This window comes from Cyanistes caeruleus, chromosome 5, assembly GCF_971803275.1.
Source record: "Cyanistes caeruleus chromosome 5, bCyaCae1.hap1.1, whole genome shotgun sequence".
Classification (NCBI taxonomy): Eukaryota; Metazoa; Chordata; class Aves; order Passeriformes; family Paridae; genus Cyanistes; species Cyanistes caeruleus.
The window spans coordinates 31430520-31455620 of NC_141705.1; the positions used below are offsets into that span (position 1 = coordinate 31430520).

At 38.7% G+C, this 25101-nt stretch overlaps 2 protein-coding genes and 1 long non-coding RNA gene across 6 annotated transcripts in view; 1 reads left to right on the plus strand and 2 right to left on the minus strand.

Moving 5' to 3' along the window:
- Positions 1-10250, minus strand: part of FAM149A (family with sequence similarity 149 member A) — a 28479-nt gene extending 18229 nt beyond the window's left edge. The window contains exon 1 of one of the 2 annotated variants that reach the window (XM_086889046.1): positions 10084-10250. In XM_086889046.1, coding sequence (XP_086745172.1) covers positions 10084-10109 — 26 coding nt within the window. In that variant the 5' untranslated portion in view covers positions 10110-10250. Of the gene's footprint in view, positions 1-9425; positions 9715-10083 lie in introns of those variants that run through there. The other variant, XM_086889043.1, reaches the window with a different exon arrangement.
- On the plus strand, positions 10239-20552 carry LOC111927973 (uncharacterized). The gene is made up of 3 exons (XR_002863850.2): positions 10239-10732; positions 19039-19172; positions 20021-20552. It is a non-coding gene; the product is annotated as an uncharacterized LOC111927973 (long non-coding RNA).
- Positions 11480-25101, minus strand: part of TLR3 (toll like receptor 3) — a 94911-nt gene continuing 81289 nt past the window's right edge. Inside the window, exons 1-6 of one of the 3 annotated variants that reach the window (XM_023925083.2) lie at positions 22779-22854; positions 21397-21469; positions 19653-20101; positions 18239-18430; positions 14903-16728; positions 11480-14141 (exon numbers count right to left, since the gene is read on the minus strand). In XM_023925083.2, the coding sequence (XP_023780851.2) occupies positions 13913-14141; positions 14903-16728; positions 18239-18430; positions 19653-20101; positions 21397-21463 (2763 nt within the window). In that variant the 5' untranslated portion in view covers positions 21464-21469; positions 22779-22854 and the 3' untranslated portion in view covers positions 11480-13912. Of the gene's footprint in view, positions 14142-14902; positions 16729-18238; positions 18431-19652; positions 20102-21396; positions 21470-22778; positions 23047-25101 lie in introns of those variants that run through there. The other 2 variants (XM_023925084.2, XM_086889042.1) reach the window with 2 other exon arrangements.

The following is a 25101-nucleotide window of genomic DNA, read 5'->3' on the forward strand; positions in this document are numbered from 1 at the left end:
CATTTGTCCAACATCGCAGATACATGCACACACCCAGAAATAGAGTCCTTTGTCAAGAAAAATATCCAAGCAGATGAAATCTAGAATAGCAAGTTATGTCCTAGTTAAGAAAATGCAATTTGAACCTTCCACCTTTTCCTACATTTCCACAGTGTAGAGTCTTAAGAGCAAGAGCTAAATTTTGTGCAACCTTTTGGGAAGGCTTTTTGTGTCATTGCAAAAAGAAGATTCAGCCACTGGTCATCCCCACACCTTACCAGCACAAAACCCCACAATATCATTTTCATTTCTCTAAACCAAGCCCCTTCTTCCTTTGCAACCAACACAATATCAATTCTATGGATAAATAACTGTGAATTATTAGTATATTATTAGTACTAATACCACTTCCATTGCTCTAATTTGGAACTGAAGAGAATTACCAAAGGACATGCCAAAGGCCATTCAACAAGAGGAGTTTAGAAAAGTCAATTAACAGAAAAAAAAATGCTAACTTTATTATCTGTCATACATGCTATGAGACCTCTTTAACAGATGATTCAAAGTCTATTTTGTAGCCACAGCCCCATACAGAAAATATGTATGTGAAACAATGTATAATACCCTTATCTCTAATAAAGCTGTGGCCTTGTTGTCTGAAATAATTTTCTCAGATTTCACATCTTTACATGTTCTTTACCATTTTGGAAGCATGATTTGTAACAAACGTGGGCATACTAACCACATCATGTTCTCCTAACAAGACTTTATCTTTTAACCTAACATTTAGAGTTGGGGCAGTTAAGCCTGGAGAAAAAGGAGGCTCAGGGAGGACATCACTCTCTACAACTACCTGAAAGGAGTTTGTAGCCAGGTAGGGGTTGTTCTTTCTTCCCAAAGTGCAAGTGGCAGGATGAGCAGAAATAGCCTCAAGTATTACCAGAGGAGGTTTAGATTGGATATTAGGAAAAAATACTTCACTGAAAGGGTGGTCAAGCATTGCAATAGGCTGCCCAGGAAAATGGTGGAATCACCAACCCTGGAAGTGCAGGTCTGGGACCTGGGGACACAGTCTAATGGTAAACACATCAGTGCTGCGTTAATGGTTGGACTTAATGATTTAGAGGTCTTTTCCAGCCTTAATAATTATCTTTATTCATTTCACTCATATTCATCACACCAACCTTTCTTAAACTGGCCTGGGACAATTACCATGGAAGTCTATTTGTTATTCTTTGAAGTGATACAGTGAACAGAAGCCGTAACTCCACAAATCCAGCCTGCTCAAATATTCCTCTCTAAAGGGTCACTCTCAACACAGTACCCTCTTGTCAGGGGGGATTTTCTTGGAAGTGAACAGACACTCCAAGTCAGTATCTTGTTCACTGAGCAGAATGTACAAACTTTGTTGCAAACACTGAAAATGGTCACTGCACAAAATGGTCCTTCCACACGTTCACCAGCTCATGCTGCTCCATCTTTGGAGCAAGCAAGAAACAGACATGATATGACTGCTTTCCACCTCAATAATGTACAACATTCCAGGCATGCATCACAGTATTGTAGCTGAATATTTATACCACAGAAAAAAACTAAATTAATAAGAAATACACGCATCCTTTTCCCTCTAGGTCAGGTAGTCATCTGTCCAACTTGGTTGCAGCCAGCCTTGGTAAGTTTTCCCTTTATTTCTTGACAAAACACATCTTTTTCAAGATTGAGAGGATCTTTAGGAAGAGCACTTTCACTCTTTTGTAAGTTCAGTGACCACAAACTGCCAGGTATAACAGACAGTATTGAGTGTCATTGGCAGATGCCAGAGGAGGTCATACTATGTGAAGACTGCTGTAACAACTGTGCCAGGGGCTGAGCATTCTTAAATTTGGTTAAAACAGCAGCCCCAAATTCTTACTTCAGCATTCTGGACCTTTTATCAGACATATCCACTGACTTGTACAGCTCATGAAAGCAGTCAGCTTGGCTAGCATTTAATCACTTATTACAGCAATACAAAGAAAATCCAGGTAGATGACAACAATGCCTGTCCTTGCTTACAGTCCCTATGCCTCAGCTTTCTCAAAGTCAGGCTCATTGTGGCACATCTTTAAAAAGCTTCTCTGGAATAATTTAGCCGAGGTAACTCCAGTAGGTGCATGTAAATGAAACAGAATTATGAGAAATTTAATAGAATATTCATCTAGCCTTCTACAGAAAGTTATTTAAAGGCAGCTATGTTTGGCTTGTTTGTTTAGAAATGACATGGCTTATTAAGGAGAAGGAAAAAGAAAACCTTTCATGAAAGGTAATATAGGAAACGTTGACCTTCTTAGCTTCTAGCAACACATCTTTATCATTACTGTTACTGAATATGCCAGAGGCTTGACAGAGAGAAAAAATACACTCCAAAAATTATAGCATGTCTCCATTGGTGTCACTTCAGGACTGGAGATAATTTTCATTTTGCTCTCCTCTCTATTAATGAGCACTGCCAGAAGTGTTTCAGTGCTTTCAGTCATCTGGTTGTTGGTCAATGAATGAAGTACTAACTATATATGAAGCATGAAAATACAAATTTTTATCAGAGTTTTTTCCACTGATAGTGTTTAACCATACCACCTGATTGGCCCTTTCCTTTTACAAAAATGTCACTTAGTGTCTTTGAAGCTATGTATGGATTACTGATGCTTTAATGATCAAACTACCTTGGTAACATTCATACAGTTGAACTCTTGGTGAGTGTTGGGAAGGTAGAATTAGAAAGAAATTATAAATATGACTTTGTAGCCAGAAAGGCTAAGGAAGAAATACAAATGATAGCACGGTTTGAATAATTCAAAGAAACCAACCGGGCTGGTATGCCAGAACACATTCTTTCCTGCAATAAAACCAAGCTGAGACCCCTCATCCCAGCCTTATAAGGAAAGGTCTGAAGGACCCTGAGATAACTAAAAATATGCAAAAATAGCGATTTCTATAGGTTGTACACAAATGTTACTATATTAGTATACTTAGAAAGATTGGTTAGTTAAGGAATAGAATATTCAAAGGTATAGGTTATATAAGTAGTGGTATAGAAGAGCTCGGTCTCTCTTTTTGCGCTCTCTTTTTTTTTGCTCTCTTTTGCTCTCTTTTTTTCTCTTGCTTGCTCTTTTTCCGTCTCTTGCTCTCTCTCTCTACCTCCCTACCCCACGCCCCGAAATAAACTTCTAACACTTAACTCGATTATAGAGGTCTTTGCCGTGTCTCTGACCGTCCCCAGAAAGCGTCTCCTACAGGTGAGTTTTTCAGGTGATTATCTTTTTGATCTAACCAAATTACCATAATTTGCCACAATGCAAGTTTTCTTCATATGTTGCTAAAATCCTACTAGCAAATAATAACATAATAAAAGCTTTGCTTCGTTCAAAAAGTAGGTAGCATTGGAATGAAATCATGAAGGTTTGTCTGTGGTTGCAGGCATCACCATTTACAGTTTGTCAATCCTCTGTGGCAGCCTCCTGCACAGAGCACTCACTAGGTTCACTCAAAGTCCCCTCTTCTACCCAAGACTTGCATTCCCTTAGGGTCAAGGTCTTCACTTATTGCATCTGGAGTGAAGAAAATAATAAAGATGTGAATGTAGTTATTTTGTTAAATCACTGACAACACTAAGAGCAGGCCATCATTTTTAATAGAATCTCAATCTGTGGGCATATAACACAACATTTCAGGTGGCTATTTGTAGTACATACACTTAACCCTCCTATTAGACACTTTCATATTGAATCCTGAAACAGACTTAAGGCTTGTCCAGCCATGATCTGTGTTATGTTCCTATCTTTATAAAACAAAGTAAGAATAAACAGCTTAAATTTTAAAGACAGGCTTATTTGTATATAGCATTTTATTCTTCTTCAAATTTTAAAAGCTTTATAATTTTGAAATGTGTTTACATGGCATGAGCTTGAAAACTATTATATATATATATATATATAATTTTAAATCTATTTGTAATTTTGATTCACTCTAAAAATGTAACTGTAAGTATAATTCTTGGTTATAGGAAATATAAACAATTTCTGTGTGCAAGATACTATAGAATTAAATCTGACTTTTTAATATAAATTATGAATCAACATTGAGAAAAATGCTATCATCTTAATTAACTGCAATAATAAAGAATGCTAATTAGCATCTTAGAGAAGGTGTTTTATTTCTTTGGATCTGATAGGAGGCATTTACTGCTTCAGGATCAAGTGTCTGAACAGGCAGGGACCGAGTAGCACCCTAACAAAACACTTGGAAGTGATCCAAAAGACTTTCCCTGTGTATTCTTTTTATGTAAACTTGGAAATCCAGTACATATCTTTTAAAAACAGACTTCTTTCAGCAGCATAACATCATAGAGATTAAAGTATGCTTTCCCTTCTGATCATTGATCTCTGAAGAAAATTGCACATATAATGAATCACTGAGAACAGATGCAGAACTTCATCTTCTCAGAATTTAAAAAAAACAACAAACAAAAATAATCTGAAATGTTGTGTGGTGACAGTTCTATAGCACAGAGTGAAGAAATGCAATTGTGGGGAGGCCTTAGTCTGCACATGTTCAAGCATACTAAATACTTTTCTCCTTCCTCTGTAACCACAAACACCCCTGCCTTGAGATGTCAAGATGTGCCACCATATTGCTAAAATACGATGTAGCCAAACAGATTTGTGGATCTGAAAGCTTTCCTCTATTCTTGCTGTAGTGTGACTTCCATGGTGGTGTACTGGACAAAAGGGACTACTGAAAAACAAAGTAATGACCCTTTGTTTATCCCACAAACACAACTCCTTTCCTAGAAACTAGAGTGAGGGAGAGAGGGAGGTATAAAATGTAAGTGAAAACCAAGCAATTGCGCAATACCACTGCTCACCACCTGTGTGGAATATCCCTTCGGCCAGTTCATGCCAGCTGTCCTGGCCATTCTCCCTCACGGCTTCTTGTGCACTTCCTCACTGGCAGAGCCTGGGACACGGAAAAGTCCTTGACTTGGGGTAAGCAGTGCTTGGCAACAACCAAACATTGGTATGTTATCAACATCATTCTCATACTGAATTAAAAATACAGCATCTACTCAGGAGACAGAAATCATCAGGTAAGGATGTAAAAACTATCACGTGCTAACTTGTGAACATAATGAGCACAGGTTTTCAAGTGAAGGACTCAAAACAGCACAGAAATCCCCACACTTGTTATCCATACAGTGTACATACATGCACAAGCACACATTCACACAACATGAAAACTTTCCCAACCACACTGTAGCAACAGTGAGAAAAGACTGACTGCTTCAGTCCCAGGTATTTTGTGAGACAAGAAATCTATAATTCCTTGAGCATTTGACAAAACTGACAAGAATGATCTCACCACTGAAAAGACCACAAGTTTTCACCAAACTACTGCAGTATCCAAGAATTGTCTTCCTTACCAAAAATATTGATGAAGGAAAAAAAAAATGCCCATTATGGGCCCAAACCTTAACTAAAGGTGTGACCCCCCACATGAACAACGTACACTGAACTCTACATTAACAAACAATTAAAATTAAATAGTCCCCTAACTCACTCTAATATCTAAATTAATATCTAATCTCTAATCGAATCTAAATCTAATTAATATCTAAAATAAAATCCCACTAACTCCTCTACAATTTTAGAGCAGTTCACAACAGTTAAGAGTAACAACATAGACTGAGGGCCCTTCCTCTTCTTTTCATGGTTGACTTAATAATCCTATTTATTGAGCACTGGATCAGAAATAAAATGCCTGGATGTAAACATATCATATTAGTTTCCAACAAACACCACAAGTCCTCTGCATCTAAGAACAATTAAAGGACTTAGAGGTAAAATGAGATTCTTTGGGTTTAGAAGCTTTGTGGCTGCTTTTTTTTTCTTTTTTTTTTTAACATTTATTGTCTACTTGATTAGCTTGCACTGTGTCTAGCTCTTGGAGTCCCAGCATAAGAAGGATATCTCTTAGAGCAACCCCAGAGGAAGGCCATGAAGATTATCAGAGAGCTGGAACACTTCTATGAGGACAGGCTGAGATTGCAGGGATTGTTCAGCCTGGAGAAGAAAAGGGGAGACCTTAGAGAAGGCTTCTATTACCTAAAGGGGGCCTGCAGGACAGCTGGAGAGTGACTTTTTACAAAGAGTAGGTAGTGGCAGAAAGGCTTTAAACTGAAAGATGGCAGGTTTAGATTAGATACTTAGAAGAAATTCTTTACTGTGAGGGTGGTGAGGCACTGGAACAGGTTGCCCAGAGAAGCTGTGGATGCTCCATCCCTGGGAGTGTTCAAGACCAGGTTGGATAGAGCTTTGAGCAATCTGGTCTAGCAGAAGGTGTCCCTATCCATGGCAGGGGGATTGGAACTACATGATCTTTAAGGTCCCTTGCAACCCAAACCATTGTTGGAAGACCATAACATTTTCCAGATACTGAGGTTTATATATGACATTACTAAATATTTGTAATTATTTTTAGTTGCATCCACCTAGAGAGCGTAAATGAATGTGTAGTACCATGTGGTATTAAAAGTTACTTCTGAGCACTTGTACACTTAACTGCAATGAAAAAGTAGACCACCACAAACCACCACATTACTATATTTACACTTTTAGATCAGTACAGTAAGAGAAGTGACCAGCTTAGTAACATTACAGTGCCCTACCTAGGTTAGTATGTGTTACAGTGTGAAAGAGAACTATTGTTGTTAATGAGTAAAACAGGAGACAGGGAACCAGTTTCTACCCTCTTCTGCAAGCTCATCAGCTTACTTATCTCCCCATTTTCAGAGTTAATAATTTTGAAGCCCGAAGTTTGAGCCTTGAGAAATAAAAGTTGACAAAAGATCATGGTATTTGTACACACAGATAAAGCTACACTTCTCATACCAAGTTCACAAACATTTTTTCCCATATGTCAGAACCATTCTGATAATAGGGAGCAGTAAAATTAGTTTCTACAAAATATTACCCACCCCTAAACAATGTAACTTAAGCTTTTCCCAATTTATCTTTAGACTAGGTAGGGGTTGTCATCTCACCTACCTATTGCAACATTCAAAGATAGCAATAATAAAGTTTCTTTAAAAAGGTATCTATGTATCTTGGTACATTAACATATTGTCATAATTGTAGCATAAGGCATCTTCTTATCCTCTCAAGAAATGTCATGTTCTTTTATAGCTGAATATATTTTATTTTAAATAAGAGTAAAAACTGTGAGTTTTTTTCTCCATTATGAAAAAAAAACCCCATTTATTCATCATAAATCCTCCTTCAATTTGGTTAAAACAACATGAAGTTGCTATGTAAATAAATAGTGAATGTGAAATCTCACAAAGTACTGCTGAACTATTAGGACAAGTTGCTGGTAGTTGTGGAAATCAGAAAATTTAATATATCTGGGAATGGTAGATAGAAATCAGTGACAGATTTTCATTATTTTGCACTCTCCATGTACTGTCATTGCTACCAACTTGTCCGTACTTGAGAAAAAAATAAAAAGGCATAAAATGGATCCTTTATTAACCAATTATTCATAGAGTGCTATTAATGAAAATACACTGGTCATTGATGTCTTCCAAATCATTTTAAATAGCAATAAAATTTGTCATGAAGGAACTTTATTTAGGTAAGCAAAAGCTTCCTGTGTATAACTATCAATAATATATTATCATATTCTGTAACTCACAAATTCTAATCTCAACGCTAAGCAAGGAAAACTAAGGTTTTCAATATTTAATTAAGATGCATCTTCTAAAAGCTTAAGTGAAACCATCTAATTAAAAAAATGCTAATGTGGAGGTATAAACTTTCCTTGTCAAAGTGATGTATCTTATTCCTTCTTCTACCTCTTTCTGCTTTGGTTTTGGTTTTTTTGAAGACAGACAATACCTTAACAGTATAATCTTTACTGCTATGAATAAAATATTTGAAATGCCACCATGCATACAAAAGTATAAGTCAGGGGATAATTAGGTGATGTCAATTATAAGTGGTTAAATAGCAAGCCAAAATGAGTATGTTGCTGGACACAGTTTTAAAAAATTAGAGTTTATTCTTCATCCTAATATAATCAGTTTAAGAGTGGATTCCATGCTTTAATGATTTTAATTATAAAAGTCATAGACATTTTACCAGGCTTTATTTTTTGTACTGAAAAAAGCAGCAGCTAGGGGGAAACACAGGGACATTGTTCTGGCATTGTTTATATAAAGCACAAAACATCTTATAAACAGAACTCTTATTACTACACATAAAACCAGATTAACCTCTCTGTTTACAAAAGGCTACTATTTTACACAAATACAGTAAAAGTTTAAGCTTGAAAGAGCTTACAATATATTTGGAAACAAAATTAAAAGCTCGAGATTGGAATAGGGGGAAATAAAAGAAGTACACAAGGGAGGATCTGTGCTCTTACTTTAAATATTATGCTATATGGAAACCAAACTTAAAGCAGACGTTCCAAAATCCATCTGAAAATTTAAGCGTACTAAGAGATTTCTGTCCTAAAAAGTTAAAAACTTAAATATACATTCATTCCTATCAACACCTAACAAAACATTACTATTCTGATTGCCAGTAATAAAGACTAGCACAGTTTAGTACTACAGAAGCAGCACTTACAAATGTTCATAAAATACATACACTGTAAAAAAAAACTTCCCTTTTTTTGTAATACTAAGAAAAATTCCACCTATACAGTAACACAACTGTACAACTGTTTTAAATACGCTATGAAAACATTTCAGTATACTTCTGCTGTATCAAAACATCACCAAATGGAAGCACACCTATTTAGCAGACTTCTTTTATCTGCAGAAAACCCTAAACGTTTCATGGTGAGACTTCAAAATTAAACACAGAAGCATCCAAAAACCAAGTACCACACCTGTTACTGGCGCTTCCGAATCCACTAGGCAGTGACTGAAATGTCTCGCTTTCATGGGAAGTAGCAGCTCGAGGACAGAACTTGATACCACTCACACACCTACGTGAGGAACCTTTACGATACCAACCCAAGCTCACCATCCCCTGCGCGCCCCCTGCACCTCGGCTTCTCTCCCTGCGCATCCCGAGGTGGGCACGGGACAGTTTTCCTCCGGCAGTGCTGGGCCGGGCTCTGACTCCCGTCCCCTTCCAGGCGGATCCCCGAGGGTTTTCCAGCTCTTCGTTCCTCACGGCGCCGCTCACACGCCGCTCGCCGTGCGAGCCATCGCTCCTGCCCGTGAAGCTGCGCCTCTCCGCCTCCGGCGTACTGCCGGGGGAAGGAAAACCCTGCCCACGGAGAGATGGTCGGTACCTCTCAGGACACCCAGAGGCAGAAAAAGCCAGGTGGAAGGAAGCCACGGGAGTGCGGGGCACACACCTCCCCCGTACCCCCAGGTTTGCGGGGCTCTCACTCACGCGGGGTGCCGCGGGATGCCGGCCGCCTGGTCGCCCTCGGCCTCCGCCTCCTCCCAGATGTCGGGCGGGGTGATGACCAGCAGCCCCTCCGCCTCCGCCCGCGCCCCGGGCTCCTTGTCGGCGGCGCCGGGGGCCGGGCGCGGGCTGGGGCCCGGCGGGGCGCGGCGCAGCCTGGAGAGGAGGGCGCCCGCCCACAGAGCCGCCACCTTCATGGCAGCGCGGGGCGCGAGCCCCTCCCGGCGCCGCAAGCCCTGTGGAGGGGAGGCGGCCTGCGGCGGGAGCTGCCCGCTGCCTGCGGCCCGGCAGGCGTTGCTAGGCGAAACAAAGCCCGGCGGGCACCGCCGCCCCGGGCGGGGAGCTCCGCGCCCGCGAAGGCCCGAGAGCAGCCCCGACCAGGCTGCGCGCCTGCGGGGCCCCGGGCAGCAACCTGCTGCGGCCGGCGAGCCGCGCAAACAAAGCCTGCGATTTTCCCTCCAGTTAGAACCCCATCTAATATGAAGGGGCAAAACCGAAGCCCATCTGCCAGGGCAGCAGGGCCTTCTTCACACATGTGTGCATAGGAATGGCTTGACAGAAGTGGAGAGTGACCCAACCCAGCACATCTTTTTCACCAGGCCAGGCAGATGCAGAAAGGAGCTGTGTGGAAGCAACAACTCACGTGTGTTTAAAAACGCTCCCAAGCATCCCAGGCAGTTTGGAGAGCGGTAGGGAGTGTCAGCGGCACGAGTCAGACAGCTGGGGGTACACGAGTGGGGAAGAATTAACTTTGCCCTAGCTTTCAGCACTGGGTTGTCTGTCTGCCTGTGTGAAGAGAAATGTGACCACACCAGCAGCAGTTTGGGAACACTGTAACACTTGGTATTATAGACGAGGCAAACATGGTGCCAGCTCAGAGCATGACAGGTCAGGTGTCTCTTGAGTGCCCAAAAGAACAGCACAGGCCGAAAGTCAGACCAGTTGCTTTATATGTATGAGACCCAGGATCATACATCAAGCAACTAGTTGTACTATTGATTTTAAGTTGGCTGCTGGTGGTCCACAACAACCAAGGGTACAAAGTGAGGAATTTTATCCCTCCCTTGTTTTCCTAGTACATCAAGGAGTACAGTGAGCTGGTAGATAGAGTGCACAGAACACCAAGTAGAGGACTGAGATTTGAAACTGGGATATTCCTGGCCTTTTTCTTAAAGAATTGAATAAACGTGTTCTGACAAAACCTTATGGAATAGATGGGCATAAATCTAAAAGCAGCACAATCTGGATTTATTCCTACCATGGTAAAAAGCCCTGACTGAGCCACAGTGAAGGTAGTGTAATTGAGCTAATTTGTGGGTAGTATATTTATCTCTGCTCTATGTATGAACATTACTGTCTGGAACTTGCTCATTACTCCCTGAGTGCTGGTTCTGGCCAGGACAGGGTTAATGTTTGCAGTAGCAAGGAGGGGCATGGCTAGGACCCTGAGGTTATTCTTTATCACCTCACATCAAGCACAAGGGGCAGGGGTCCTTTCTGGTCCTGTTCTATGTGGTAAGAACTCACATGTGAATCGACCATCTCTCTTGTACACTCTTTTATTAAATTAGTATTGTTCATGTTACTGTTTGGTTTTTCTTTCATTGCTTTTTCAAGTAAATTGTTCTCACCTCAGCCCGTGATCTTTACCTTTTGTGCCTCCAGTTCTGCTCTCCAGCATGCTGAGGGAGGGAGGAGTGAGCAAACAGCACACGATTTAAAACACTAAACTGGGGAATACTATTCCTAAACCATAACACCTTGTCGTTCAAGATCTGCAGAAACAGTCAGGTTCCACTCCAAATCTGCAGACTTGAGCATTCTGCCTCACTCAAGTCCTTCACATATTTTGCTTTCAATACAAATGGCTCCTCTTTAGTCCTACATAATATTTTTGATATTACACGTTTGGAACTACTTTTGATTTATTTGTTGTTCAACTCGTCAGCAATTCAGCATAATTTAGTCTGATGCTACCTACTGCAAAGAGACTGCCCAGCTCAGACATAGACTATAAATCCCAAAAGCACTTATGACTCTTAGCCATGGTAAACCCATTTATTTACTCTCAATAAAATTGTCAAACAAACCTACAGGAGCAGAGCGTAAGTAGGTAACTTTCAGAAAAACAGGGAAAATTTATAGGAAAATTTTAGGTCTGGTATAAATGATGATTACCACTGGCCCTGTGATTATTACTTTTGTGTCTTTTTTAATACCTTAGTCTTATTCTCATTGTGAACCTTTATAATGTCTTTTACTGTGGTAAATTATTTTAAACTGAATCTAGGTACTAAAATAACTATTTAGAGTATATTCATCATATGTTTATAATTTAAAGGGATTTTTCACCCATCACCAAGTACTTCTTATTTGTACTGCTAGCTGTATTACAAAATTAAGCTTTCATAACATTTTTTTTGCTGTTCTGAAACCAATTTTGGGGGCTTTTGTAGTAACTAGAAAAATCTTTAGGAATGCTGACATGCTGTCATTTGTCAGGCTCTAAGGGTCAGAAAAGACCATTTGATCATCTAGTCTGACCTCTTGTATCACATTTCACTGCAGCATTTCTCCATGCATTCTCTTCATCTTTATGTCATTTTTAATATCCATGTGAACTACTAGCATTTTCTAAACAATTTATATTGATGTGGAAAGAGAAATTCTGCTGCTGTGTGTCATTGCAGGTTTAGGATAGGAGCCCTGTCACATGTTAGTCTTTAAATAAGACAAGGAACAATTGACATGGTGCATTCCTGGCACACCATAATTACCAACTTGCCTCCTCAACTTTCATGGCCTAAGCATGAAGAAAGAATTTGTCACTTCACCTGAATAGTTCAGAAAGATGAGATGAAAGCATCACAATGGGGATAATCCTATTACTGTAATTAGGGAATCATCATCTATCACTTCATCTGTAAACAAAGCCTGTTTAGTTTTCACTCAGGACTTCCCAAGCATGTGAAGGCATCTGCACCCCCTTCACTATTTCAGTGCAAGAAAAACCTTATTTCACTAATTATTTGTCTTGTTTAGGTTTAAAAATATTCCTGAGCTATTGAAGGATCACAGACCTACTAAAAGCTGACAAAGTTTTTAAAAGTCCTTGAAGCAGCAATTAAATATTAACAAAAATTACAAACAACTGCTTTGTGTCTAATTTACAACAACTTGTGCTCAGACTCACCATAGCATTTTAGTCAGTGTTAAACATTACTAACACACTTGCAAAGCACATTTTACTCTCTCTCCAGATCAAGCAGCTAGCCCATATGTTTGAGCATTAATACCCTGGCAGTTGCCATCTAGCCCACATTTCCATAAAATATGTTCAGGAAAAAGATCAAATTAGAGTAATATGCAAGAAACTAAACTATACAATTCTATCTGATTTCTTTACAATTTTCCTTTTAGCTATCAAAGGCAAAACTGTATAAAAGGAAACAAAAAAATTGAAATTAATCTAGTTTTGAATTTTTTTCCCACTCTACCTCTAACTGTAGTCACAATAATGTTTCTGATAGTATTTAAAACTATTTTTTGTTGTTGTTGTTGTTTTTTCACCAGTAACAAAATTTTTGGTAATGAAATTGCAGTAGCACAACTTTCTCCACAAAGTCATCTTCTGGTTATATTATAAACATATCTGTGCCTTTATTAATTTTATACAGGTGCAGCAGCTGTTCTGTGGCCAAGCTTCACATTGATTTCAAGTTCTGTGTACAGGCCCACATACAGTTCCGTGTGCATTCTAAGAATCAAGGTGACATCTCTCAGTATTAATGTCTCTCAGTATTAATGCCAGCTCTCTGAATGTCACCAGAGAAGAGCAAAACAATTTTTTTCCTGATACCAAATCTATTGAATCATTTGACTCATCAGCTTGAAAGTCACTTTTTGATAGCAACCAGTATTAGTCCCTCCAGAAGGCATAATCATAAAGGTTTTAAAACTCATTTTGAAATTGAGATATTTCTTACTTTGAATTACAGAAGTAGTTTTCTGTGTTACTGTGTTTCTCAAGGAAAACTTTGCAGTTTGAGCACTGAATCCCCCATGTTTCAAAAGCAAGAAGTAGTGTCCACTCTACCTTCAACAAAGGATTTTCTGTTTCATCATTAATGCATTTTCTTTTGGATATCCCCTTAGAGAGTCTGTCTTTTCTACCCTACATCATTTCCTACAACATCAGTGATTCTCACTGCTTTTCAGAACTCCTAGCACATTTTTAATACACTGATTGAAATGACTATCCACTATGATCCCTTTTAACATCACTTCAGTGCAGCTGAATTAAAATACCAGCAAAAATATGAATAGAAACAGATAAATTTAAATTACAGTGACTCTTACATAAATTTACAGGATGACAAACTTTTTCAGACCTTCATGAAGGCTTGCTAATTTTCCAGTGGTAGAAAATACACATTGAAATGACCCCGTCATTCAAATCCGTAGTTCAAAAATCAGCGCATTTTACTTTTAGATTTAAGTGCCATCACTAATTGCTGGTGAAATGCACTGACTCGTTCTCTCTGGGCTGGCCAGTTCAAGATGCAGCGAGATCTGAACATTCCTCTTCTCAGGTGAAGTGCATGATACAACTTGTAATCTTGGATATCATCCAGAAAGATCAGTATGATGGAGTCCCGACTTTGTTCAACAGCTTGCTGAAGAGCATGATACACCTTGAAACTGAAGCAAAAATAAGACAAAAATCAATGTTTTCTTTTATGTGAAAGAAAAAGACAAACAGTTCATACAGGGGGCTTAATGTCTATTTTGTGATATACAATAGTTATTACTTCTCTTAAATTAGTTGCCTCTAACAAAAAAAAGTAAATTAATGCTCTAAAAATACAATCTAAGTGCACTGTCCTGATATAGCCTTGTTTAGCACTATCCCTTTCTTTATGAGACCACTATATAAGAATGGTGAAAAGACTAATTTAAAGGCCAAAAAAAATCATCTTTCATTGCTAGTGGTCTCACTCATTGTTGCTCTTCTTCAAATGTGTAATTTTAAGGGAAGCAATCTGCAAAGGTGACAGCCTGACTTTTGGTAAAAAACTCCAAACAAACAAAACTAAATAAAAAACTCTCCCTCAAAAAAACCCCTGAAAACAAAAAGAAACCAACCAACCAAAAAAACTTCCCAAAAACAACAAAACAAAAAACCCCAAACAAACAAATCACAAAAAACACCCAAGAAAATGCCTAAAACATTGACTTAGATATTCAAATGTACACTACCATATGTGTGAAACAATTAACTTTATTAACTTAGGAATTAAACTGAAGTTACAATATATTAGGTAAATATATTGAAGTAGATTTTGCATGGGTATTTTCCATTAGATGTTATGTTTTTATTAAATTACAATAAAAAATATTCTTATTAAAATATCTCTTAAGAAATTTTTCCCCTTACAGATAAAATTTTATATCCTACTCACTTTTTACACCAGGGATCCTGTAAGAGGTGTTCAGTCACAATAAAAATAGTCTTCCTGCTCATTTTTATGCTGTTAATTGTGGCTTCAAATTCAGATACACCTGCTTCAAAGTCCCGTTCTTCTAAGCAAAACTTAATTTCAAAGTGGTTATTTTTTTCCAGAGACATGAAATTTTTAGACACCCAGTTCTTGTCCTCCCTTGCATGAATAACATAGGCATCGTAATCATACCGTTCCTGTTGTCTCTCAAATTCTTTAAAACCAAGCATTCGATTGACTAAAATATTCCAGTAGAAAGCTATCCTCCACCCTTCAAAATGGATGGTAAGGACGATAAAAATGAGTAGTGTCACAATAGTGGTAGAGATCACAAAAAGAAGTTTAAATGGTGCACTGTCTTTGCAAGCTGAGCTATCAAAATACAAAACCAGACTACCGTGATATTTAGGTGGGGTGTTGCAAATGTACTGGGACCTCAGTCCAGGTATATCTGCTTGGGTCTCATTAAGCCAATCAGCAAACCAAGCAATGCTTTCACAAGTACAGTCAAAGGGATTGGAATCCATCTCTAGTTTTCTCAAGCTCCTGAAAGGTGGGCCAAATACTTTTTCTTCAACTGAGGTTATCAGATTTTTCTGAAGGTTCAATGAATTCAGAGAGGCTTGGTCATCAAACAGAGTTGCAGGAAGCAAATTCAAATTATTCGATCCTAAATCCAAGAGTTTTAATTGAAACAGACCCTTGAAAACCTGAACTGGAATTTCATCAAGCCCATTTGATTTTAAATTAAGAATTTGCAAATTGGGAAGACCTTTTAAAAAAAGAACAGGGCCACCCGGATTTGCATGTTTCCAAAGCCGGGCTAAATTATTGTGTTGCAAATCCAGGATGTCAAGTTTGTCAAGTCCATCAAACAAGTCTTCTTTTATGTTTGCTATGTTGTTATTGCTGATGTCCAGGACAGTCAGGTTTCGTAAAGGATGAAAAGGTGAGGGAGAAAGTGCCAGATTACTGCAGCCTACCTTCCTCAGCATCAGTTTTCTAAGACTTGGAACAAAAATGAATGATTCACTTTGCAAAGTCAAATTTTTATTATAGGAAAGGTAAATGTCTTGTAAGTTATCGAGACCTTTAAACTCATGGCCTGTAAGCTGTTGATTAATTTCATTGAGACCAAGATGAAGAATTTTCAGGTGTCCCAGGGAAGAAAATGCCCCACTTTCTATTGTAGAGATTCTGGTTTTTGTGAGGTTGAGAACCTGTAAGCTAGAATTAGCAAGTGATAAAAATGTTTTATTAGTTATTCTTTGTAAGTTTATGTTGCAGTTGCAGAGGCTCAGATATTTCAGGTTGTTCAGACCTGTGAACATATTAGCAGTAATTCCTGGAAAATTGTTATAATCCATTATAAGATACTCCAGGTGGTATAGCCAATGAAAAGAAAAATCTTCAATTTTCCCAGTAAGTGAGTTTATGAGATTCAAATATTTGAGGCTGGATAATCCATAAAATAAACGTGAAGATAAATTAATTTTATTAAGCTTCAGGTTTAAGTACTGTAAACTTGAAAGCCACTGAAATGAGTCATTTTCTATGACAGAGAGAGAATTTTGGGAAAGGTTTAAAATTGTAAGATTTGTTCCTTGCAGTCCCTGGAAAGTTGACTTGCCAATGTAGGAAAGTTTCACGTGGCTCAATGAGAGGTTTTGAATTGCTGTGTTTGATAATTCTGTACAAAGTTTATTTGTGCGATTTTCACCAAGTTCAACATTGTTCAGTATGAGGCCAAACAGATTTCCAATTGTATGGAAACATCCCGTATGAAACTGAAAGGACAAGAAAAAAAAAGTCTTGACCTAAACAAAGAGATTATGTAGAAAGTTAACCAATAAAACAAAAACTTGTAAAGGTTTTCAAATGAGATTTTCAAGCAGAATAGAGCTCCTACATCCAGATTACTTCACATCCAAATTCAGACAAACACTTCTTTGAGTTTAGACCTCTTGTGACAGTAGTTTTATCATTTATAACATGATTATCATAAATCTGAGTAGTATTATTTTAGAAGATAGAAAGGTGATTATTGAGATGCAAGTTTGTATCCAACAACCAAAACTCCTTTTCTAGAAGTATAATAATTTTTTTTATATCTTTCTTCAGCTTTCTTCTATTGGTATCTGCTAGGCATATTAATTTACTGGTTATTAGGTTGCAGGCAAACAAGAAGAAACCCAGTTTTTCTGTGCAAGGAGAAGCTACTATGAAATCTAATACTACCCACTTGCTTTCACAATATGGATCACAAGCTTTTATCATAGTGCTGGCCCCTCATCTTGATTAAGATATCTGCTGAGGGATTAAATACTCAGTTTGTCAGAATGGTGTCAGAAAGCTATTCCTTGTGCCAGAATAACCCTACATGAAGTCACAGAGTGGACCAGGTAGGGAACCAGTGTGACTTCAAGCTAACCAAGCCAAAACACCTGGAGAGTTTCCCCGGTGATCCAGGTCATAAATCGTGGTATCAGAAAGAGGGCGGGATGAAGCAGCCAAGTAAAAGAGGATGGTGGGTTTCACTTTTAGCACTGATAAAAACTTATACCACCTTAAAATTCTTGTAGGTTCAATATATATATATTTTTAGAGTACAGTCAACTGGGAAACAAAGCAAAAGAAACAAACAAAAACCAAACAAACCAAGAAAATTCAGTGCATATTCAGTATTTGTATGCTAAGGATCAACCAGTTTAGAATTGCCACACCATCACTCTTCAAAGAATCACGACACTGAGAAGCAGGTCAGAGAGCACAGTGAGGTAGATGGAAGACAAAGCACCCATGTGCGTTTTTTTTTCGAGGAGCATATGTTTCGGAAATTATTATTTCTCTGGAGTTCCCATTGAAATAATAGCCACAAGTGAACACTCTCTTTGATTAACTGGCAAGTGAAACTTAGATTGTATAACCAGACTTGCATAGTACCACACTTCTTACCCACTTAGAAAGTGTGTCAGCCCTTCATCTTCAGCACATCAAAAAAAGTTCTGCACTGAAAATACCTGGTAGAGATTCTTAAAGCATCTCAAATTAGGTTTTGATTGATCTCTGATCTACATGGAAGAAGCTGTGAAACCAGCCTGTGCTGATTTCAGTGGCAAAACAATAACTCTGTAAATCACTGCTGGAGGTCAGGAATGATGCTGCATAAAACAGAATGGGGTTTGGACCTCAGCAGATCAAAATTGTAATGTAAATGCCATAAACTCATAAAGGACAAATCAGGATGGTTCCATTTTATATTTACACCTGTTGAATTTCTGTTGAAATGCTTCCTACCTCTTTTAGTGGATTTGATGACAAATCAAGACTATTCAATGAGGTGTTTCTAAGAAAATTGAAGTCTTCTTTTTTCAACTCAGTGATTTGGTTGCTACCCAACATGAGCTCATGGAGTTTCTCCAACTGTTGCTCCAATCCTAAATTGGCTGATTTCAAGGAATTATGGGATAGGTCCAAAATATTCAAGTTCTGGAGAGAAGTTGCAAGAAAAAAATTATAACATTATAATTTTTTAAAATTTTATGTAATACACAAAAAAATTAAAAATATGTAATTAGAGTATAATTGATTAGAAATTAGTTGAAATACTACACTTTAAATGAATTTGTAATAGAGAAATGGTAGCTTTCAAGCTCCTGCTGGAAGAAGTATTCTGCATCTTTCACACCAATAACTTTCACGGTACTAATGGTATTAACCTGATAAAATATCTACTACAAACCAAAGTAGATAAAGTTCCTTAATTCACTGAAGGCCCTCCTGCCTCAGATAAAGTGTTATATGCAAAAGCCTACAACTATTGCAGAATTAAACACTGCATTCCATGCTTTTTCAGCGTGGTCCAGCCCCATAATGGAATGACAAAGGTGAAGTTCCCAGCATGGAAGCTGCCTGTACTTATTTGTATTTTGTTGTGTCAGCAGTCCTGCAGTGCAAGTACAGTACACTTTATGTAACTCAACTGGAATACTGAGTTTAGCAGAAAAGTTCAGACCTACTCAAAACCACATGCACACTCATTAGAAGACTGAGTGACAATTAGTACCCACACATTTTATTTACTTTTTTGTCCTTAGGTTCTTCTTTTTACATGACTCCCGCCTGGTGCAAAGACTGTGAAATGATCCTTTCCTGCTTTCTGTGGTGGTGTCCCAATCTCTGCTACAGACAAGAATATTTAACCACCTGTAAACCACCAGGGAAAGCAAAGGTACAATAAAAGCATTTTTACTCTTTCTCAGTTCTTAAAGTCCTGAGAGACACTACATTCAGCCTAAGCACCGGCCTTCCTGGTTTGATTATTTAAACCTGGACAGCGAGACTTTAGGCTACCAGCTATCCAGGCAGCTCAGATTCCACTCCATCGAGTGGAATAACTCGCTGTTATTCTCATCACCTGCTGCTGCTGTTCACTCAGCACATATCCTGCATGGAGGGATGCTTCAAAGGGATGCAATCACAGAAAAAGGAATGGAGAGCATTAACTCACAAAGATGACTGAGACTCCAATGTGCTATAACAGAAGAAGCCACAAGGCCTCTTCTTCAGCAAAAATTGAATCTTTCAGTGAAAGATTGATTATATGTTGGGTATTTTGAGATACCAATGCAGCAGTTCTGTACACACACTGGAAAATACAGTGAATTCCCCTTTTATAATTTACATGAAAATAAGCATTTCTAACTCTTACCTCCAGCGTTTTAAAAGGATCATTTTTTATACTTAGTCTGTTGTATCCTAGATTGAGCTCGATCAGGTTAGTGCAGGAAGCAAAGACTCTGTCAGGGAACTTGTGCAATTCATTATGTTCTAACTTCAGAGTCTGCAAGAGGGGCACATTTTGGCACAATTCTGGTTGCAGTTTAGAGATGCTGTTGTAGCCTGCATTCAAGTAAACCAGCTGGCTGTACTTGGTCAGATTTGCAGGACCTAGCTGTCTTAGCTGATTATGAGAAATGTCTAAACTCGTTATATTGTTTGGAAGATCAGAGGGAATTTGAGTCAGCTTTAGGTGACTGCAGTCAGCCATTTCATTTTGGATATGACATTGCTTTCCAGCTGATGCCCACGGCCAGAAGACAAACATCAGTCTGACGTATAAGTTGCTCCACCAAAGAAGAGTGTTTTGCATCATTCTATCTGCAAAGGCAAATTGAACACTGCAAATTACAATCATTTTGACAGGACTTGCATCTTCAACTGAAGGCTAAGCAAGCAAGGCTTAAAAAACATGTGACTTCATAGTGAGCAAACAGTCGGCGTTTTTAACTCATGATTTTTTTTCTGCATTTATTTCTGCAGAACAGCTATGTCTAATAATCTCTCTAAATAAAGACTTTTATTTAAAAGTAGTAATATTAGCTTACATAAAAATAAGTATGTTAAAAAAGGTACCAACTTTTATCTATTATTGATGAAAATTTCCAATCACTTTCTCTTTTCTGATTAATTTTACATTGCTTCAACATTCATAAAATACATTACATATGATAAATTGTACATAAGCCTCTTTATGTTAGTAATTGATCACTGAGCTTAATTACATGTAAAACATTTATAGTTATATGCAATAAAAATACATAATATACCACTACTTTCTTTTACAGTTCTTGCCAGTTTTTATTATACAAGTAAATCACACAAAATTCTGTCATTTCATCTTATAAAGAAAGAAGGAACACCAAGTTATAGAAACATAAATGAGAAAGTAAGAACACACAAAATAAGTCAGTACCAACCTAATCAAAGAGAAAAATAGAGAAAAGCCAAGTTATAGAGGAGACACTGCTTATGGATTCAATGTATTTTTCCAAATACTTTCAGGAGAACTCACACATTTAATAATTTATATACTCCACCCCATAACTTTTGGTCATTTAGATTAGGATATCAACACTGAAACTAATTTTCAGTGATTCTACCTGTTTTGTCATTAAGTTTCTAATGAATCTTGGGCTTTTTCATATTTTGTTCATTTTCCATTTAGTATCCATTAGATTTAAATTCGCCTGGTGATCTTGTAATGAAACTTTACTGCACAAGGAAGAAAACTATTTCCATATAAATTCTGACCAGAACAGAGCTGTAAGAGCTCAGAAGGGTTTGACTAGCCTTCTGAGTCATAGAGCCTGTCCAATTAAATGGCATTTCTTCTAATCAAAAGAAGAGTCCTCTGTATCTTCCAGATTATTCTCTACAGAATTAATCTTTAGTAGAGGGAGAACATACTTCATGGGTGCTTGCCAGAACGTTTTTTTCATGCTTTAGCAAAGGACAGTAAGCTTAGGTTTCTGTCTTCAATTTTCTTTTTTAAAAAAATAGAAAGCTTATACTTTCAACCCTGATGCTTAAAGTGTCTCCACAGTCTTGATACACACATATCTGTATGGCCTTCTGCCAACAAACTTGGAACCTACCTACCAACATCAACTTACCAATTAGTTCAGCAGTCTCAGCAGGATGGGCTCCCAGGCAGAGAAGGTTATTATTGTCCCAGTACATAACAGGCTATACATGGGAATAAACCTGCTTAGACTTAACAGGAAGCTAGAAAAGCTCATCAAAAGGCTAATTCATGGGAAGCATAAGCTTTCTTACTTCTACAACTCTCATTTTCCTAGGAACCTGTGTTTAATTAATATGATCGAGCTTTGAACATATTAGAGTATTGTGTTTAGCAAACAATATGAAACAAGAACTGAGAACAGAAATTAAAATAGCACATTTGTATCCAAAAAAAAAAAAAAGAAAAAAAAAGAAAAGTTCTTCATAATTGATGTTTTCTAAAGAGAAAAATTTCCACTATCATAATCATAGCAAAACACTCTAAGGAATTGACACTGCAACCTGCAGCCAAGCAGGAGCCTAGCAGGTCAGATCCCAGCAGAGTTTGACTCCATAGCTGACATGACTTTTCAGAGGTCATGCATTAGGACTGCTCCAGTGACAGAAAGTCACATTGTAGTGGCCAGAGGGGAACCTCATGGCTGCATTTTTGGGAGCAACCTGGCCAGCTGAGACATTTGTATAATCCAGTGGGACTGGGGATACAAGCAAGGGATAGAGGGACATATAAAACATTGTAAAGGCGCACACACAAAGGACTACAAAAGGTGGTTTAAAATAAACCTTAATGAAAAAACAATTCCCTGCTGGATAATACGTGTCAGGCTGGTCCTGCAGACAGCCTGGCCTGCTACAGCTGCTGCCAAACACAGCACCTGTGTCCTTGTAGCTGAGGAAAATAAAGGACCACTTGTCCTGCCTCTTTCGTCTGCACCCCAACTGCTGGAAACACGAAGGAAAACAGGAGGGAAGCTGATCTGTGGCAGAAGCTTGCATCCTGGTCTGCATCATTCTCAGGGTTTGTTTTAGCATATCAGACAGCTGCTGGGTTCTGCAGCAATTGTTGCCAGCTCAGCTTTAAGCTTGAAAGGCAGAAGAAATGTATTGCACAATCACAAAACAGTTTCTTCAGGTGACTTCCAGGGAGGCACAATGGGATGCCTTTTCCTGGTTTTTTCATTGCAAGAAATCTGGAATCAGCTTTAGGTGTTCAAGCTTTGTCTGGGAGTCCAGTGAAGAAAGCACATACCCATTACCAAACTTCAGGGACAGCATTTCAGATGGGCAAAAGGAAGAAATACAGTTTTAACAGTATGAGCAAGAACTTTAAAAACTGGCACTGACTTGGCTAGCTTGCAAGTTAAGAGAAATCCAGGATCAAGGAAATCACCCAAACTCCTGAGCAGCACTTTGCCTTTGCACCTCGATATTCACATTTATTACTATGAAGTGAAGAATTTTACCGACTCACCTCTGCGGGCTTTATCCCCTTCTGTCTGGAAGCATCCCGCCTCTGCGCTAGTTTCGCAGCACACGAAGAGCGTGAGGAAACACTGCTCAGATGCAGAAGAAGCGAAAGCGAAAGCGTGGCCAGGCGCGGCGAGGGGAGCGGCGGGATGGGCTCCCCCGTCGGCACCGAGCCCTCCTGAGGTGAGGCTTTCAGAGGTGCTGAGGGTGGAGGTAGCTCCTAACCTCACAGCTGGGATGCTGCTTGTGGCTGCTGACCACAATAAAACCGACTGAAACACACAGATGTGTCACAAATCAGCAGCAGCAGCAGCAGCAGCAGCGCACGATCCCATTCAAAACTCAGCTGCGATTTATTCCTGGCTATTTCCAGTGTCTCTGAAAATGCTCAGGGGCGTATCCTAAAAACTGATATCCTGACCGACAGATTAATAACATAGGAATATATTAGTTTTTTAAAGTAGAAACAGCAACAATGTTTCCTCCAGAGCCAGGTACAGTATTCCTCTTAAAAGCGAATTTGAATATGTGAGGTAGTAATATATTTAATTTCTAAGAGAGAAAATAAAATATTCTGTACTAAAAAAATAAAAAAACAAAAAAAGACAACAACAAACGGACAAATTGTTTTTAAAAGTCCAAGTTAAAGTTGCGGTTTTCAGATACGTGTCCTCTTCATACTGTTTGTGAACCTGTGTGTCCCTGCTTTCCAAGGGACCTGACCATCAGTTTCCTGGAGGTGACCTTCTCAGTACCACCTTCTGGACAAGAAGTGCTATTGCTTCAACTACCTCGGCATTCATGAATGTTCTGCAGAACTGCTCCAGCTATTTGTAGGACATACCAAAAGCTGAGGTCACCTGACATTTTTAAGTAGTTGTATGGTCCCCTCTTAAGTGAGGAGGCGGTAGCTGCAGACTAACCCAGAAAAGAATAAAGTTGGGGTTTAATTCTTCATTAGAAGTGTTTGAAATTATAACCTGCAAGCTATGTGTTGTTAACTGCTTGCCCATCAGGAGCTCTGGGGAGGGAGGGAGCTTGTGCTGGTTTCTACCCTAAATCTGGGACTACTGGCAGATTTGCTGTGGAGGAGGGTGGCTGGGAGATCGGCTGGGAAACAAAGAGGTTGAGACCCTTACTTCCTACTTCTGTTCTCTGAATTCTTACAGAAGTTGCCAAATAGAAATTTTTTTTTTTTTCTTGGAGTGGGGACAAAAACTGAGACCACAACCAAGATCCTTTGGAGCTGAAAGCCTCTAAAGCCTTTCATTCCCATTTCACAGTTGCTCTTGGTGTAGGAAGAGTAAATTTCTGTTCTATTCTGTCCAGTGTGCTTGTGTCAGGATGAGGCTATTTGATCAGAATCACAGCCAGCTGAAGTCACATTAAGTTAATCTGAAGAGGATTTTCATTTTGTGTGTTCTAATTTTGCTGCATTAGAACACAGAAGATCACACTGATGGTAAGAAGCATAGTAATTAACAACCTTTGCAGATCACTATTCCAGCATAGCAATACTGTCAGGTATTTTATCTCTCCCTATACCATACTCATAACTACAGATAAAATGTGCTCTTTGATCCCACCTCACAATTTATTGCATCTCAAACCTCTCTTCCCTGTACACATAGGAGATTATTAGGAAGCTACAGTTGTCCCAGGCACGATGGAGGAAAACCAACTAATGCTGGTGAAGCTTTTAATTTTTTTCACTAAGGCCTTTTCAACACTCTTATGAGCCTTATGAAAATATCAGTGGCTCAGGGAGACAACAGCACATGGGTGGTCAAAAGCTCTGCTCTTTTGGAGCTCTTGCACTGGGAGTAAGAACACTTATTTTAGTACAGAAATTTTCAAAGCAACAAAGCTCTTGCAAACATTTTGCAGTGTGATTTTCAAGAGCCAGCAAGATAGTGCAAGATACACTCTAGGGCATACAGAACCAGACCAGATTCAGCAAGTACAGTTGGTATTTTTGAGGCAGACAATAAAAGTGGATACATTTGTGCTTACTTCAGTGATGTGCGATCTCATCAGGTTCCCAAGTTGCCATAACTCCACTGTGTAGCCTACTTTACACTCTACTTATGCTTTCAAATGCTGGAAGGAATATGACAGCACCTAAAGGAGGGCGCAGTCAAGCAATCCACGTCCAGAGAATAATTTAGAAAAAAAGCAGCACAAAAGTTAGGCACAGGTCTCACATTGTGGTCAGAGTAAGCTTGAGGAAGGTGGTTCTGAATGGTAACAAAACACAGTCAGGCAAAATACTGGAGATGTAGCCATTTCATTTACATGTTTAAGAGCAGAGTAACCAGCTACTACAC